At 47.6% G+C, this 18,823-nt stretch overlaps 1 protein-coding gene across 1 annotated transcript in view; it reads left to right on the plus strand.

The window, feature by feature from the left end:
- kdm6a (lysine (K)-specific demethylase 6A) overlaps window positions 1–18,823 on the plus strand; it is a 69,674-nt gene that overhangs the window by 35,754 nt on the left and 15,097 nt on the right. The window contains 13 exon segments of the mRNA XM_012837568.3: window positions 1,076–1,130; window positions 1,972–2,006; window positions 3,929–4,022; window positions 5,503–5,629; window positions 6,753–6,851; window positions 7,963–8,062; window positions 8,064–8,183; window positions 8,946–9,080; window positions 10,782–10,910; window positions 11,568–11,645; window positions 12,639–12,746; window positions 14,876–15,250; window positions 16,260–17,206. Of these exon segments, the coding sequence (XP_012693022.1) occupies window positions 1,076–1,130; window positions 1,972–2,006; window positions 3,929–4,022; window positions 5,503–5,629; window positions 6,753–6,851; window positions 7,963–8,062; window positions 8,064–8,183; window positions 8,946–9,080; window positions 10,782–10,910; window positions 11,568–11,645; window positions 12,639–12,746; window positions 14,876–15,250; window positions 16,260–17,206 (2,402 nt within the window).

Consider the following 18,823-nt stretch of genomic DNA (forward strand, 5'->3'; position numbering starts at 1 on the left):
ACAGTCATATACACACACATACACTGTCAGTGGAAAGTGATTATTAACCACAACGTTATCGCCCTTTTTCTGCTGTTGAGCTGTTCATCTCCCTTTCATGTCTTTTCTGTCTTGCTCTCTCCATCTCTGCTTTCCTCTCTCTCTCTCTTTCTCTCTCTCATGCACTCAGCCCATCTCCATTTCCTCTCCAACCTCAGGGACTTCTCCTCTATTTCTCTGAAGCCCCCCTCCCCCCGCCCCCACTCCTTCTCTCCCGCCTGGTCTTCCACCTTCTCTAAGGGTCTTTTCTGAATGCAAAGAAGGTTATGTACTGTAGCTGATACAGCAGCTGTGTGTGTGTGAAGTCGTCTTTCAGCTCGTTTCCATGGCTGTCAGGGTGTGTGCATGCACTCTTGCACATGTGCGTGTCTCATTCTGTCAGGGGAGTGCCCATTACCTGTCCACACATTCTGCGTAGACTTGAAACTGATTTTCCTGTTTCCTGATTTTGATGCACGTGTACACCTTTTTAAAGTCAAATCCTGAGATGACACATTTCACACCTCTGTTTGCTTTTGAGACAGTCAACCAAATCGTTTCAATGTGAACACCAATTAAGTGGATCTCCAATCTTCGCACACCCGCTCTTTCCAGTCACGGACAAACGTTCTTTCTCGGGGTAACGCACACCGAGCCTCGTCTCCCGCTGTCGGGGTGATGCGAGTGCCGCTCCTGGGAGTCATTACGCCTATGATATGCCACCCATCCTAAAGGTCACAAAGCGGTCCACAGTCGCCTGGCAACCATGGTTTTGATGCTGGAGTTTGTACTTGTAGCACTCTCAATAGTAACAGATCACAACATTACAGATCCAGGAATGGGCCTGGAAATGTGTAAATGTGGTAGTTTGATGTCACTTATTAGTGGCCACAACACAACTCTCCAGGCTTTTCAAGTCGTCAATTCAGTGTCATGAATCAGTGCTGTGCCCTAGAGGGCTGCTTTGGTTTGTTGGTTTCTCTGTTGTTGTTGTTTTGTGGTATACCGATGTGCATGGTGTTTTTGCTCTCTGACAATCCTCTCTCTCTTTTCACAGCATTTTAAGCTGGCTTTGATTGACTCGAACCCCTGCACTTTGTCCAAAGCTGAAAGTAAGTAACACACACACTCCCACGCACGCACGCACGCACGCAGCACGCACGTCTGGTGGGAGCCACCTGTCTGCATTATTAAACACCCCTCACTTGCTCAGAAGGCTTTTCTATACATAGCATGTCAGACTGCTGCAATCACAGCAAGCCACAGGCATTACACTTGAAATTTCCCTTTTTTCTTGCTTTTAGCTACCCCCTACTTCCTTCATCCTCTCCGTTATTCTGTCCTCTTTTCCCCTCTCCCTCTCCATCCCTCCATCCGAAGCTGCTGTTCCCTGCCATTTCCCTGCTGCCTCAGACAGCCTGTTGCTATGGTAACAGCCTTGCAGGATTGGCTGGAGTGGTGCTCCATGCGCCTAGGCGGTAATAAGACACCCCTCACCTAGCAGCTAATGCTGGCCCCGATACGGCCCAGGTCTGGCTGAGCTCTGGCAGAGCAATACCAATGTCAATATGTCCCCCGCATATATATAGAGGGGCACATTCACCTTCTCATCACCTCTCCCCCGCCTCCCCTCGTTGTGTTTCTCTCTCTCTCTCTCTCGCTCTCTCTCTCTCTCTCTCTCTCTCTCTCTCTCTCTCGCTTTATATCTCAATCAATCAGCATGTACACCGTATATGCTTTTCACAGCTTAGCTGCTGAAAGCCCCCCCACCCACCCACCTCTCCTCCCTGGCCTCTGCAGGCTCCATTTCCTAATCTACTCTTGCTGGGTTCTTTTCCTTGATAAGTGTGCTCATGTTCTCTGAGGCCTTCTGCTAGCTTTTCATTTTCTCACAATAGTTTTGCTAACAGGGTTTTTTTGTGTGTTTTTTTCTCTCCTCTCTCTCTCTTACAGTCCAGTTCCACATCGCTCACTTATATGAAATTCAGGTAAGAGCAATCAGTGCACCTCTCACCAACTTGAACAGATGTGTCTGTCTGTCTGCTCTTACAGCTGGCGTGTTGATTTGAATGCTCTTAATGTTTGTGTCGCCTGCAACATTTTAAGAGTATGATGGGAGTAGGGTGCTGAGTAGCTAAAATGATGACTGTGTGTGTGGAGTGTGTCCGGAGGCGTTGAGACTTCAGTGATTTGTCATGTCTGGCCAGTGGCACTGAAGGAAGTGGTAAATAATTAACATGGGACAGAGAGGGGTCCCTGTGGACAGCAGGCCCTCTGGCATCTGGCCATGCTACGTCACCTCTGCTTCCTGGACACACACACACACACACACACACACACACACACACCCGCAAGCCTGCCCCTATAACCCTGTCTTCCTTAATCCCCTGCATCCAGCATCATCAGGGATTTAGATTCTTTTGGGTCACTCATGCTCACTGTGAAGGTATAATACAAAGTCTCTCATATAAGCAACGCTGTTGACAAATGTTAACGTGTAGATCTGTGAAATGTGTAAAGGGTTTTGGATCCCATTGTTCTAAGAGTGTAGTATGTTCGTAGCCTACCAGCAATGTTTGGAACTCCAGGCCAGTTTGGAACCCGCTGCCAGACCCCTCGCGCTTTCCTGTCCATTAATCATTCGCTGGCCAATCACGTGCTGAATCCCAGGGGACTGGGCAGTCCTGAAGTGCCATGGTAACGGCCCGAGAGGTGGTTTCTGGTCTAATGGCATGTCATTATGGAGCTTCTGTGGCAGTGCAGTTTAACAACATTTCCCAGGTTTCCCTCTGGCATCTGCTACAGAAACCAAGCCTGTCTTTCACAAAGGTGCACTCCTGTGACCCATTAACCAATGACCTCAGCATCTTTGAAGTTGAAAGTCACGATGTGTATGATGTGACGGTTAGACTAGACTTGTAATGGTTGTCCGCTGATTTATATTGGACTAATTGTAAGGCAGTGGCTTGATGGCTTGTACTTTTACCCTGAGCATGACCCTGACATCACTGAAAACAGTCGCTGATGCATTCAGGCCACTTGGCTTCTGTTATTGTTGTGCGTGTGTTGCGTGCATGAGATTTTTTTCCCCCTTTTTAAATTGAGCTGTTTTTGCCTCAGCTCTTTGGCTTTCAGTGGTTGGTTGAATGAATGCTCTTTTGAAGTCTCGCTTAGCTGCCTGCCACAGATTAAAAGGATTTGTAAACTGGCCAAGATTTTCAGATTAGCTTGTTATATATTGCATCAGACTAGTGTAGTGTGTGTGTTGTGTGTGTGTGTGTGTGTGTTTGGAGAGACACCCCATTCAGACAGAAATGTTTTTGACATTGTAAAGACCAGACAGTGGTTGTGAATGATTACTCTCTTTTTTTTTTATGGGAGGTGTGTGTGTGTGTGTTTGGCTGTGCTATAGCCAAGATCCTGATAAGTGCTTGGGCTTAGACTCTCTCTGTCTGAAGGTCAGCAAGAAAAACAAACACTTATTCTAAGTGGTCTGCTCAGGTTTCTCTGTTACAGCGCCACAGGGCAAGCAGCCCACCACACACACACACACACACACACACACACACACACACACACACACACACACACATTCAGTGAGGGATGCAGACAGACACTAAAGGCTGTCCGACTTGTTGAGTCTCGTCTGCTGTTATGTCCCTGTCTGACCCTCCCATAGTGTCTGATGACCACACACACACACACACACACACACATTCTCCTCTTTACTAGTTAACAGGATTGTCACTCTTTGACCCCACCCCTCACATTGTGATGGTCAATCTCAGGGGCCCTTTTGTGTCCAGACTGGACAGTCATAAAATCGCTAACTCGTCTGGTTCCTCACCCTTCTCTTCCCTCCTCTTTTCTCCTCTCCTCCTCCTCTTCTCCTCTCCTCTCCACTCTGTAGAAGAAATACCGTACGGCTAAAGAAGCGTACGAGAGTCTCTTACAAACAGAGAACCTTCCTGCACAGGTGAAGGCCACCACCCTCCAACAACTGGGTAAGTGACTCTGGGCATCTTAAATTTGTGTCTGAATGCGCTGTGTGCTTGTGTGCTTACTTATTGCCTGCCTAGGACGGTGGCTGGGCGCCTAAGAGAGGATTTCTTTATGGTGGTTAAAGAAATAGTCTGATTTTGAGCTTTTTGTTTGAGAGGGAGATGGATGAAATTCAGACTATATTGTTTTTCAGTAATGAGATTTTTATTAAATCGTTTGAAGATGGTGTAATTGATAGAAATGGACAAAGCCATTTCTATTATCTCGTATAGTCCTTCATGATGCTTTTTACTGCTACTTATTTTTTTACTTGGTAACTGTGCTGGTAAACTAACCGTGGATTGCATCAGCCAGTGTCTCTGTACAGCGAAGAAAACAACCAAATATTCCCATATTAGCCGTTCCCAGCTTGGAATCCTGGTATTCCACAGTGTGTGCTAATTCTCCAGACGCTTCACACTGCAACTCCAGTCTCAAAAGACTGTCTGATGCAACTGGTCGTTAGACTGGCTAGCCAACTTATATCTTTCACGCACACACACACACACACACATACCAAACACTTACTACTTTAACACTCCTCCTCTTTTCCAAACACCAAGCTCTGCTTTCAAAAGCGTTGCAGTAAAATGTTAAACCCTCTACGCACATTAACACACACCCCCCCTGTCATAAACCATCTCCATTTTTTTTTTCCCTCTCCCCCTCTCTTCTGCTGGCACTAGTAGTTGCCATGGCAACAGTCCCTTGAGAACCAGGCTAGACACAGGTGTTAAGAGAGAGTGTGTGTGTGTGTGTGTGTGTGTGTGTGTGTGAGCATATATGTGTAGGGTAGAGCAAGCTGCTAATTACCCTGGAGTGAATGTGTGTGAGTGAGACGGTGAATGAGAGTGACGAGTTGGGGTCGTTTTGGGAGAGAGGGGGTGGGGTGTGTGTGCTTGCGCGCGCGCGCAAGATGTCTGGCCTCCCCTGACGACCGCTCTTGGGTGGGAGGGAAGCACAAGGCACAGAGCTGTTTGGACAGAGCACGCCCAGACGGGACTGTTTGAAGCCACACACGCACTCTCTTTCTTTCCCTATCACACACACACACACACACACACACACACACACACACACACACACACACACTCACACACACACTCTTCCTCGTTCCCTCCCATCGTGCACACCATTTGCCCTCCCAAAAAAGGCACACCATTTGTTTCCAGCGTATGTATGTATGTTTTATGAGGTTGGGGTTTTATCCGCCTGTCAGGCTGCAGCCCCTCCTGTGCAGGAGCAGTGACACAGAGAGGGAGGGAGGGAGGGAGAAGAGATAACGTGCGGGTCTCACTGTAGGCAAGAGCAGCTTGAGCAGCACTAGCAGTAAGCCAGGAGTGAGTCTATCTGCTGTTGCCTAGCGGCTGAATCTAACCATGCTGCCCTCCTCCTCGTCCTCCTCTTCCTGCTCGTCCTCTTCCTCCGGGGGCTCCCCTGCAGGCTGGATGCATCACACTGTGGAGCAGCTCGGGGACAAGGCCAACAAGGACAGCTATGCCATCCAGTGTCTGCAGAAGTCCCTGGAAGCTGATCCCAACTCAGGCCAGTCCTGGTACTTCCTGGGCAGGTAAGACCAGCGCTTTGGTTCTTAATTCATCTGGTCTTCATTTAAAAAAAAAAAAAAATGTATAAGCGTGTGAATATCCTTAATGTGGTGTTTGGAGTGTAAAAAGCATGTTATGTCGAAGGGTTTCATAAGAGATGTTAGTGTTGGTGGTGTGGGGTTTGATGTGTGACTCATTGTTTGCGTGTGTGTCTGTGGCCTTGTGCAGTTGAACTAAATCAGGAAGTAGAGGAAAAGAGAGGGATAAGGCGGGAAGTACTTGGCACGTGAACCGGAAATGGCCCTTTGGATTGTTGTCTCCTGGAGAGCAGAGTAGGCAGGCAAGCATGGGGACTTTCTCTAATGGAGCAGCAGTACACTGGTACCAGAAAGTCCCATAGCATGTGTAAGAATATAATATGTGGGAATGATACGTGGATTTAATTGAAAACCAAGCCGTTTCTATGGACCTGATGCTCAAGAAATAGAACCGTGTTCTAAACTTTGACAGCGCCAACGTGCGTCAGCCGGCACCAATGGGCATTGGCTTTTACACTGGCCATTCTTTTACGATTGCTTTCTTATGTTCTTGTTCCATCATAGCTTTAACTCCCAGGCGTAAGTAGACTGCTGCGGTTGGTTCACTCTTAGCTGTCAGTATGTAGGCTACACAGATGGCATGAGATTTTGGGCTTCACCAGAGAGCTGGAGAGAGACTCTCTGCTGTGCTTGATCTACTCGTCTGTCACTGCTGTATATGAAGTGGAGGCCATTGGCTGAGTGTAGTATCAGAGGAGCAGAGGCCGAGAGTAGTGTGGACTCACCTCACCTCAGCTGCAGTGCAGTGCAGTCAGGGAGGTGTTGAGAGAATGTGAGGAAATACTGTTTGCATAATTGGGTAGGGCGATGTGAAATGCTGTGTCATTTACTACACACACCTTACTGATGCTTTGTGTGTGTTTGTTTTGGTGTGCTGTTATTTATTCATTTGTTTTTGTTTTCTTTACTACATTTTTAGAATATCATCTTTGACATTTTTAGAATTTTTTGATTTTTTTAATACTCCTATATGGGATTAGACGCAGTTGTGTGTTCTTTGAAGCTTGACCCCTGACTGAATGATTGCTCCTGTGTTTTCCATTCTCAGGTGCTACTCCAGTATCGGGAAGGTCCAGGACGCCTTCATCTCCTACCGGCAGTCTATTGACAAATCAGAGGCCAGTGCAGACACATGGTGCTCAATAGGGTAAGGAAGGCACTTTACTACAGTTCAGAGCTCAATGCCTTATGGGACTTGTAGTGTTATCAATCTCTCCCCCCTAACTAGAAGATATAAAATAAATGCAGAAGAAAAACATGTTTGTGCAGTGAAGTGTCCATGATACTGGTTGTTTTGTAAGGTGATGCCCAGGTGGGTGTGGGACTCAGGTGGGCTCAGGGTAGGTGCCGAGGGTCTCCGCAGTCCCCCGCAGTCCCGTGAGGGTGGGGGTAGAAGAGCAGAGGGGGTCCCATGAGGTCTGGGAGCGGTGGCAGAGCCAGAGGGGGAGGGGGAAGAGGTGGGGAGAACAGCCCCAGAGACAAACAGAGTAGGGATTCCCCATTGTGCTGGCAAAGAAAACAACCCTGTAGGGTTGGAGAGGGAGTCCCTCATTAGATCCTTCCAGATTAATTGCATAAAGAGGAGGAGAGATGGGGAGGGGATGAGGGGAGATAGGGTCAGCTTGAGTGAGAGAGGGAAATACATCCTAGGTGAGTGATGGATGGGCCTAGTAGTACCTCGTCCACCTGGTTTTAATGGCTGACCTATCAGGAGCCTGCCGTCTTCCCCTGTGGTCTTCTCATTGGTTTGTCTCTGGCAGCCTCTCTCAAGCGTCTCCTCTTATCACTAGAGTCTGCTCCTCTCGTTCTGCTCTCCTCTAATGTGTCTCTGGCTCGTCTCTCACCCCCGTCTCTCTCCCCGTCTCCCTGCACTTCATCCACCTCCTCTGCAACTCATCTCTCATCTAAATCTGCCCCTGCTCCCCTCTTACCAACTCTCTTCCTTCACACACTGTCATCCCTCTCCTTCACTCTTTCAATCATGCTTTTCATCGCGGCTTACTCGGGTTTCCTCCTCTTACTTGATCGCGTTCCCTCCCACACACGTTCCCTTGACCTGCTCCCTCCCTCCCTCTTTCTCACCGGTCTTGCTGTCTCCCACCATTTCGTCTTTTTTCCTCCTTCTGTGTCCCCCCCTCTGCTCACCCTGTCCCTCTCCTCTTCAATCCTTTTTTTGCTCCTTACTTAAATTAAAATTTCTCTCTCCTCTCCCTCCACCCCCCAACCCCCTTCCTCCTATCTCTCCCTCCCTCCTATAGTGTGTTGTATCAGCAGCAGAACCAGCCCATGGACGCTCTGCAGGCGTACATCTGCGCCGTGCAGCTGGACCACAGCCACGCGGCAGCCTGGATGGACCTGGGGCACGCTCTACGAGTCCTGCAACCAGCCGCAGGACGCCATCAAGTGCTACATCAACGCCACGCGCAGCAAGTCCTGCAGCAACATCAATGCCCTGGCCGCGCGCATTAAATGCCTGCAGGTAACACGGAGCCCCCGCAGCTCTCCCACTCCACCCCCACCCCTGAGACGCGGTTCACAGTAGGGTTGGCCTTTCTGCCTTTCTGCCTTTCTATTGCTGTTGTGCAGTCACTGGACTCATATATTTCTGTGTGTATGTTGTTGTTGGTTTGTGCACTGGTTGTTACTGTTGTGGGTGGTTTTCATTGTGTTGTTGGTGTTTGGTCCCCCCCCCCCCCCCTTCATGATTTCCCTTTTTATGAAATGTAAATTATTATTTTTAGTTATTTATTTTGTATAAGTTTGGCTGTGCCTTGCGTCCACGCATTGGAGATGCTGTCTATATGTTAAATTCAAATCCTTTTTTAAATAGTAGTTTTCTTGTGTTCTTGATGTGTCTGGTGTTTTTTCTTTTTTTTTTTTTTGTCATTATTGATGCTGTGGATAAAGAGATTTCATGTGGCTGAGATGCCACGCATCCTCACCAGTTTTACAGCATACTCATCATGGCATTTGACCCTCCAGCTTTTATTCCAAGCATTTGAGTTGTTTTTGAAATTAAGTTTTTTCCTTTATGATTTCTCTATCTATCATTGCCAATATTCATGCACAGAACTTCAAGTCAGTATTCTCTCTTGCTGTAAAGATAACATGCCTTGTAGCACATGACACAGCATCTGATACTGTAGGATCTCTCAAGGTGGTTCGTAAATCCGCCTTTTTTACTCATTCATTTTTATTTATTTTTTTCCCCAAATGTGTTTTCTACACGATTTTCTCCTAGGCTCAGTTGTGTAACCTTCAGCAAGGTAGTCTCCCGAGTAAAAGTAAAATGCTTCCTAGTATTGAGGAGGCGTGGAGCTTGCCAATCCCTGCTGAGCTTACCTCCAGACAGGGCGCCCTGAGCACGGCACAGCAGGTGAGAAGAGCTAGCCTAGCCTCCCCCCCCGATCCCCCTTCCCCCTCTCCGGCCTGTAGAGTAACCCCTCCACCACTAACACACACACACGCACTCATGTACATAAATGTAACATGCACACACAGAGACACACACCAGACTCCCTGACATACATACAAAATGCTCTGAGATGCTGGCTTGTTCGGACAAAGTTTTACCCCCCCCTGTTACTCGCACACAAAAAGTCGCACACGCATATATACGCAAACGGAACGCACACATGCTGCAATGTGGTTACGGTGCTAAGCTGATCGAAGTCCAAACAAAAACGCAGAGCGCTCTTATCAATCAATGGTTCGTCTGTCTAGTCGTGACCTGAATTGTATTTGAGCCGCAATCTTTCCGAAATATTTCTCCAATCGGACTGCCTAAAATCTCTATCTACCTAAAAGTATTTTTGTAAGAAGAAGAGAAAAAAAAAAAAAAAAAAACAACACATTCAACTCCTTTACCCCTTGAAATTGTACAGTCACACACAATCGCCCATCTCTTTTGCAAGGAGATGGTTTAGGTTGGTGTGTGTGTGAATGTGTGTCGTTTTTTTTTTTTTTTTTTTTTTTGGGTTTGGTTTTTCTTTTTGTCCCCGCCTCAGCCACACCACGGTCAGTGTTGCATCAGACATGAGCGCTGACGTGTGCATGTGTGCGTGTGTTCGCGTGCCTGCGCGTGTGTGTGTGTGTGTTGCCTTTTAGTGTGCGTAGCTGGAAGACTGCTCTTGTAGCAACACATCCCCATCACAACATGGCAGTCATAAGTTAAACACATGTTCTCACTCAGTCATCCCTATCGCATGCACTGAACCTGTAGCCATCCTGATGATGATGATGATTTTTTATGATGTCAGTGTTGATGAAATGTTATTTGTACCTTTTTTGTTTTGCGTGAGTGTTGAGTGAGTACATGCGTTCCCCATGATGGAGGTTCTTTAGTCGAAAGCTGAAGTGTGTTTAGTTGAGGGTCTAGTGATTGCCTAAATCATTTTTCCACTAGCACCACATTCTTCACCCCTCCTTTATTGTTTTAGCCAGCTGGTTGACATGAAAACACATCGTGTACCAAATGGTGTAAACACTAAATGGTGTTGATGATTTGTGGTGATTTTGTTTTATGGCAGAATCATAAATGCCAAGAAAATTGGTATAGTTTCAGAGGTCAGGAATTGTATTATTTACATATTTATTTGTTCATTTGGGGTGAGGAAATGTATCAATTTAAATGTGTATAGCATGACTAGTTGATCTGGATATTGTTACTGTGTAACATCCTTATGTTTTAGCTTGACATTAAGACAACCCTTTTATAAGTTACCTAACGCTTGATGTCTTTTGGCTTCCACATAACTGGGTCCAGATTTTGTTAGCTCACTCTGGCTCTTGATTTACTTGTAGCATTTTTCCCCTCATTTGCTGCTCAGTGCTGTTAAAAACATTAATTCAAAGCGGAAAGGAATAGTGTTGAGATTCTGTTCCATGCCAGACCTCCTGGGGTGGGTGTGTGTGTACGCTTGTGAGTGTGTGTACGCTTGTGTGTGTGTGTGTGTACGTGTACGTTTGTGAGCGTGTGTAAGGCTGTGCGTCTTAGATGGATAGAAGTTGACTCTAGCTATGCACACGTCCCCAGCTGTTGCCTGCATATGTGTGTGTGTCGTTGCCACCCCCGCAGGCCTGCAAGCCCCATCAGAACCAAGAGGGCCAGAACGCGACCCACTCCCTGCCGCTCCACGCCACCTCGGGCCAGGCAGACGAGCTGTCCAGCCCTGCCAAGAGGAAGAGGACGGCCAGTCCAGCCAAGGTACGAGCCGCAGGGGGCCCGGACTGCGGGTGTTGATCCGAGATGGGCTTCGAAAGGCTGGAATATATGCCTTAGTCTTAGCAAACGGCAGATGTACAGTTATTCAAAGTTAATCCATAGTGGCTCACTAAAACACGTATGGGCATTCAATGTGCTACTTTAGTCCTTGAGTCCCCAGGAGCACAATCGTTGGTTTACCCAAATCACAGAAGTTATTTCAGCGACCAAATAACTGAAATAACTATGTTTGTGTGTTCAGACATTTTTATGATGCTGGGGTCCTTAATGATCCTGTGATTTGACTTCATTCAGTTCTGTAATTGCAACGCGAAGCCCATCATTTCTTTTAACGAATAGAAGCAGAACATATGAAATGGAATCGCAGCGTTCCCCGTGGCTTGACCAGCCTCTAGGTCTGTGTTTCACACAGAACTTTGTGTTGGGTTCAATGGGGTGTCATCTGAGCCAAACTCATTTGTACCATCGAAATGGTGGTAGTGATCCTCCCTGTAGTGATTGATGACTCTAGTCCTATTATCTTATGTTGTCTTTGAAAAGTCCATAGGGAAACGCTTCATATTTAAATAATTCACATTTTCTTTCTCTCCTGATTTTTTTTTATTTTGCTTATTCCTCCTCCCTCCACTACAAACACAGAATTCTCCAGATTCCTGGGCAAACAACCCAATACAACAGCAAGTCCCCAACTGGTACTTGACGCAGCAGAAGTTGCAGGTTTGTTTGCTGTTTTTCTACTTTTTTTTTTTAAATGGCCATTCATTATTTTTATGTTCCCTGCAAGTGATTTGTGTGTCTCCTATTCTGCGTACATTTTCCCTGTCTCACGCACACACGCACACACGCACACACGCACACGCACACACGCACACACGCACACACACACACCCCTAGTGTACAGTCACATGACCTACATTTTAGACCAGCTGGTCTTAAAGGGGAAGGTCATGCTGTTGGTGTAATAGTCCTATGTCTCTGTATGGAGAGGTGTGGTCTCCAAGGAACAGGCTAGGAAATCCATGGCTTGTTGTGTCTGCATAGTCATGATGCGTGTGTCTACTGCTTACCAGTTATAGGCCACAGAGCAAGGCAATAAATATCCTCCTAGAAGTCTGTGTTTAATTTTTAACACTGGAGCTTAAATAAAAATGACTTCTGCCTTGGATCTGTTGTTCCAAAAAAATTATGTTTGCTCACTTTCAGAATGTGATTTAATTGTCATTGTCTTGCTGTAAAGTGGTATGCTATTTGGATGGAGTTCTAATACACACGTCTAAAAATGCATGCAGTGCTCCGGTTGGTCAGAAGACTGGGTTGGCCAGCTTGTACTTCTGATGGGTCAGGTTATTTTTATGGGAATGGATTAGATCAAATCTAAGGGAACTTGTCCACACCCAGGTCTGTTTTTCAATGGTCTTCGAAGGGTCCAGTGTGACCTCACGTCCTTTGCAATCCTCTCCTTCTGACTAACCCACAGATCAGATCCTAGATAAGTTTGCCCATTGCGTCTGTGTGAACAGTTTGTGCTCCTGTGCATATATGACGTCTCTCTCTGCAGTTTCTGTCTATTGCTTTAATACTTAACACAGCGCTGGCTTATGAGGCAGGGCAAATGCAGGTGCAGATAGTTTGACCGCCTGGGGGTAGTTGTCTTAGACTTGTTCGGCGTGGCGTGACCCGCTGTTCTCCTCCCTCTGTGTTCTTCTGCAGCTCCTGGACCAGTTGCGGGCAAACCGGGCAAGCTTGAAGCCGGCTCAGCTGCAGATGCTGGAACAGCTGGAGGCTCAATTCGCCCTGATGCAGCAGCACCAGCAGCAGGTGGCTGGCAGTCCTTCCCCTTTTCCCCCTACACAAGCGCCACATTTTCCATACATTTCCCTGCTCTGCATACCTGACTTAAAGCCTTTGCCAGAGCATTTGATATATGGATTGCTGTTAGGATGTAAAGAGATTTTCAAAAAATATAATAGAAATGCTTCAAAAATGTATAGAATATCCTAGCTTTAAAGCTCGTGGTTATCAGTCCTGTTCCTGGGGTCCTCCTGTACTCCATAGAAACTGCAATGAAAACATAAACCTCCTTGTCATTAGTGAGATGTGACCCATATTGCACTACAGCAGACTGTCAAATAATGATCAAATAGATAGTTAAATCAGACAGGCAATCATATAATTTATTAAAAAGTCATTGGAGTGTGGCTTTATGAACAGCGGCACAAGGTGAGGTAACTCTCATACTCTTTTCTTTAAGCTGTTGGTGGATCATCTACCTGTTCTTTTGCGGCTTGGGATAGCTGTGAAGGAAATCTCCCCATTCTGTCAACTCGAAATGTAAAAGTAGGCGACTGTGTTAACATTTTCTAAACCCTTGCATAATCAGTCTCATAAGCCTTTGCGCTCACAATGTGGAATTGACAATAATTAGACCCACCGTCTTCTCCGGTCGCTACAATAATAATCCTCATTATATTTTATTTCTATAGTAAAACTGAGAATGGGGCTAAAGGCCATAAAATAATTAAAAAATAATGGTAAAAGTTGTTAAAAAGCGACTGCCTACAAACGTTTCTAACTGAGCTCTATAAAAACGCATTGGGTTCCTCAAAATTCCGTAGCACACCGGTTGAGAACCATTCTTCTAGATCTGTGTGTGTGTGTGTGTGTACACGCAGAATTTCCTGCCACAGGAGAGGCTTAACCAACAGAAAGTGCCCAAATCCATCTTGGGGGTGTTTGACCTATTCTAAACCAGTATAACTAGTATATAGAGTAAGTTGGAGCAATGTTTAAAATAAATGGTTAGAAGAAGGGATGGGATCGTCGGCACCAGGCATGGCCCAACACGCTCTCAGTGCCCTTCAATAAAAGTGCATTTTATTGACCCTGTACTTTCTTTTTTGTGTGTTGTTTTGCGAAAGGCTGTCTTCAGTAAGTACTTTAATTTAACCCAATTAAGAACTGCCTTTAAAGACTTTCTTGGAACATTTTATGGAAAGCAGATCTAAAATATCTTGTACAAATGTCAGCGATGGCCCTTGTCGTGCCACATTATTGGCAGCAGACGTCGACTGCGACGCATACGCTCATTCTATATCGTGAACCCATATAGAAATGCACACGTGTAAACCATCTACTTTAGTCTTAGTTCAAACAGAGGCAGATCTTAGAGCCCTAACCCCCTTCCCTGTTGGAAGAATGCTATCCAGGTCCATGCACAGCAGTCGCCCGGTAAACCTTCAATGCTTTAGTCATAGAGGACAGAGCAGCCACAGCTAAGGTCTGGGACATCGTCGCCTGTGTGGAGCTTTCTGAAGGTCATGGCCACATCCACGCAGTGTTTCACAATGCCCTTTAAAAACAGAATAAAAATGCAATGCAACACAGATGGATTGGGCTTTTAAAAAAAAAAGAAGAAAAAAAATTGTGCCTGGTTATCTTGCCGCAAGAGAATGTTAACAACTCAGACCAAGCTTTTGTGGGAAACATAAATAGAATTCCATGTGAATATTTGCTCAATTCCGTCCGTGGCCGTTTCAGGCCTTTAGGCGCTGTTAATGCTTAACACGCAGCGCTGGCTCATGAGGGAGAAGAAATGAAGATGTAGATTAATGATGTGTCCAGAGCAAACATGAGCAGGTCTTACGCAAGGAAATACACCCAGGCACGCACACAGAAACACGAGCACCTGTGAAACTGAAAGTGAAGCCTGTGGGTGGGTGGAATGTTTGGCGAATGAGGGGTGGATTGAGGAGGAATGAGGACCTGTCCTGTTTATCATGGCGGTCACTTCGCTGTCACGCCTGTGTTGCTTCGTCTCGTTCTCTCCTCATTTCTCATTCATGACTTGACTCTTTAAACTAATGGTGGATTGCATTGTTTTGTTCACCAGTTCATTCATTCTGGCCTTCTTGTTCTTGTTTTGTTCCCCTCCCTCTCTCTGCTTTCAGATGAGACAGAACGCTGCTGGTCCGTTGCGCCCTTCTCTTCCCAACGGCCCCTCGTCGGACCCCTCCCTGCCCGCCAACACCCCTGGCCACCCGCACCCCATCCTCTCCCGGACCCCTTCCTCTTCCTCCTCCTCCTCCTGTTCCGTCCCGGCCGGCCCCACGGTCAACGGACCCTTCCCCTCCAGCCCCGCCTCTCTTGGGGGCGGGGGTGGGGCCCACGGCACGTCTGCGGCCAGTAATCATGCGGCGGGGGCGGGGCCAGGCAGTAACGGAAACGTGCCTTACCTGCAGCCACACGCGCTACCTCACAACCGCACAACCCCCACCAGCACTGCAGACGAAGCCTGGAAGCACCAACGCGTCAACGCCACTCAGGTAAGGGGCTTGCATAGGTGTAAGTGCAGCGCAGAGGGTTCATTTTCTACAAAGAGCAGGAAACCAACAAACACCCATTTGTGCACATGTAAGTGCATACACACTCCTGCAGATCACATATGCACGCACACACACACACACACACACACACACACACACACACACACACACACACACACAGCTTCGCTTTAACCACATAATGTGAGGAGCATATGTGCCCACATTTGCTCACAACAATGCATAAGATGCAGCCTACCTCCCCATCATGAGCCTGCTTTAAGGTGTGTGGATAGACTCGCAGCAAGAGCACCATTGTGGGATGCATTCTCTCTCTCTCTCTTACGCAAGACTAATGGAAACGCTACGCACAGGTGGTGAGGCTGCTACCTATGCACTCTGGCAAACTTGTCTGCAGAGACGCATTTTCACACACACACACACACACACACACACACATTGTGCACTTCACAAGGCTTTTCCGCAGGCTTTTGTGTGTGCGCTAATGAGTGCACGTGAGGCACAGCGCAGGCTGCCGCGCTCCAAATGAAAAGGCTTTTTAGCATGATTGCACAGCTTCAATTTATTGCCTGGCTCTTTTAAAGAGACCTTTCATTCCCTCTATTTTTGAGCGGAACATATGCTAATTAAACTAGTGGGAGACTTGCCAGCCTCCACCTTAATGCAAAAATATATATTTAGATTATTCCACTTAATTAAAAAGCCCCCGTCGCTGGTCTGTGTTTGTTTGTGAAGAGAGGCTCTATGTAGAACTGTGCCAGAAAATGTCCAGTCACTCAATAAAGAAAACAAATCAGGTGATTTAAAAAAAATGTCCAATTTTATTTATATAGCGCCATAACAATACAATTGTCTCAAGGCGCTTAACAGAGCCCAGAGCCTGAACTAAGCATTAGTTTGTCTGTTGTCTGTCCTATTGACTGCTGTTGGTCCTATTCTTTAAGAGCCTTAGTTCCTCACCTACCTGTCCTGTTTGCTCTTCTCTCTGCAGGGGCTTCACAAAGGTCCAGGTTCTCATTCGGCAGGTCCTAATGGCGAACAGCCTTTCTCTTCCTCTGGGGTCCTCTCTCCCCAGTCCTCTCAACCGGCAGCCCCTGGTGCTGCTGCCGCCCCTGGCCACGCCATGCCCAATCAGGAGGCCCAGGAGCACGGTGGCACCGGCCCCTCCAGCACCACCACCACCCACAATCACATGACCACCACGCCCCTGTCTCTCCCGGCCCCTCCCCCTCCCCCCGCCACCCTGCACTCTGCTACCTCAGGCGGACCGCCGGGCTCGAGCCAGACCAAAGAGGGCGCGCCATCAGGGAACGGGCATCCGGGCACAGGGGCGCCCCAGGGCAGCGGTAGCGGCGGCCCCGGCTCGGCAGCGGAGGGACTCCCTAATCACGTCCCCCCTCAACAGCCGTCCACCCCCGCTTCCTCCCTGGCCACTACAGGCTCCCCCCAGCCGGGGGCGTCACCCAGCCCAGACAATCCTCAGCTCTCTGCCTTGATCATGGGAAAAGTCAACAGTAATAACAGTAATCCCCCGGGCGAGGCAGGCAAGGCCCAGGTCAACCACGTGACGTCCGCAGCTGCGGCAACATTGACGTCGGCGACAACGGGAGGAGGGATGTCGTCGACGACGACGGCAGCAACGTCCTCGTCGTTGTCGTCGTCATCGTCGGCGGCGGTGGTTCAGGGCAACTCTCTGGCCTCGTCGCCCTGCTCAGCCATGTCCACGGCCTCCGCCTCGCCCGGAGGCCCCGGCGCCACCCCCACGTCCGCCACGCTTAACGGCCAGGGCCCCGAGCACACGCACAGTCCCCGCAGCGCGCAGGAGACGACCGCGGCTTCCGCAGGGGAACGACCACACAAACCCCCAGCCCCCGCCCTGGCACCCTGGTCGTCCGTCTCCATCTATCCCAGCTCCAACGAAGTCCTCAAGGCCTGCCGGTAAGAGACCCACTGCACCACACCACTGCCTTTCGCTCGATCTACAGACCTCCAAAACACACACACACACACACACACGCACGTGCGCTTGTTGCTCGCTCGCTTGTTCTGTGACTGAGTGTGACACTTAAGTTGAATACATGCTCTGACTACCATAGCAGTGAGTCAGGCTCATTTTCCAGGCTCTTGAGTTATTGCCCTGGACACCTACGTTTTAGTTCCTTGGTTAGGATGCCGGAGAGGCTCTTGTGGTATTGTGTGCATGCTTGAGTGGTCTTGGGTATGGCAACATTCACAGATTGAGGGATTTTCCTGAACTTCTTTTTTTATTCCAACTTTGTTAAAATTGTGGCCTTCAGAAACAATTCATACCATGTACATATACTGCTTTTTGCCTTTTGAATTGGATGTTATGTTGCAGGATAGAATTTTGGCTTGTGAAATTTAAATTTTATTTAGTTTTGCCAAACAACTCTGCAAGGCCAGGCAGTTCCCTGATCCTCTCTCTGTGTCTCTCTGTCTCTCTTGGATGTGCATTATATAATGGCGGTTATTGTCAGGCAATGGCTGAGTTTGGGTGCTGCAGATGCTCAACTCTCTCTCAGGGCCGTTGAGCAGACGTGTGTGTGTGCGTCTGCGTGTGTGCGTGCGTCTGCGTGTGGACTCTTGAGGACGTTCTGAAAGTCTGCCACTGGAGGAGCAGGGCAGCTGGTCATAGTTTATTCTCTCCATCGCTTTTCTTTTTCCTTCTCCTGTTGCTTTCTTTTTCTGTCTTTCACTATCTTTTCCCCCTCAATCTTTTTCTCCTTATTGTGAGAGCCGTTTCCCTCCTTTCCCTATGTCTCTCTCTTTCTCCCCCCCCCCCTCTCTCTTTCTCCTCCTCTCTACTGCATTCTGATTTTGCCTGTCGATCACCTACATTGAGGCCAACTTAAAGTCTATTCATCCGGTCTTTTCAGTGAGTTTTGCAATACAGTACCACACCTGCCCGCCGTTAATCCCTCACTGTTCTCTCTGTGCCTTTAGAATGTCTCTCACTCGCAGAGCCATGGGCACGGGGCCATTGTGAAGGCACCTGTGTGTGTGTGTGTGTGTGTGTGTGTGTGTGTGTGTGTGTGTGTTTTTCGAGCGAGAGGAAGGTTTTGCTTCTCATTGGTGTTTAACATCTAGGTGTGTCTAGCCTGACAAAACATTTGCAGGACAATCTTCATTGCTCTGTGTGTGGTGGCGGCATAGTACAGCTACCTTTTGTGCTGCAAGTTTTATTAATCCCATGTTCCGTAAATGGGTGTGTTTTGGGCGATATGTTGTCTGTGTGTGTGTTTGTCTTTCTGAGTCGGGAACTTGGATGCAGCTTCAGCTTGGATGCGAAATAAAAGGGACTTGGATTACAGTTGCACCAACAAATCACAATTATCATTTGAAATCTCAACTATGAACCTTAGCAGCTCTCCACAAGTACATAAGACGGTTCAATGGGAACAGACAATGGGAACATACCACTTGCAAATCAATAGATTTGTACCTTGATCAGTTTTGCAGCCTTTCGGTTAGTGTTAAAAACTATTAATATTACGATCACCTTGCTTCGATTTCAAATTTAACCTTACAGCAGTG

This window comes from Clupea harengus, chromosome 2, assembly GCF_900700415.2.
Source record: "Clupea harengus chromosome 2, Ch_v2.0.2, whole genome shotgun sequence".
Lineage (NCBI taxonomy): Eukaryota > Metazoa > Chordata > Actinopteri > Clupeiformes > Clupeidae > Clupea > Clupea harengus.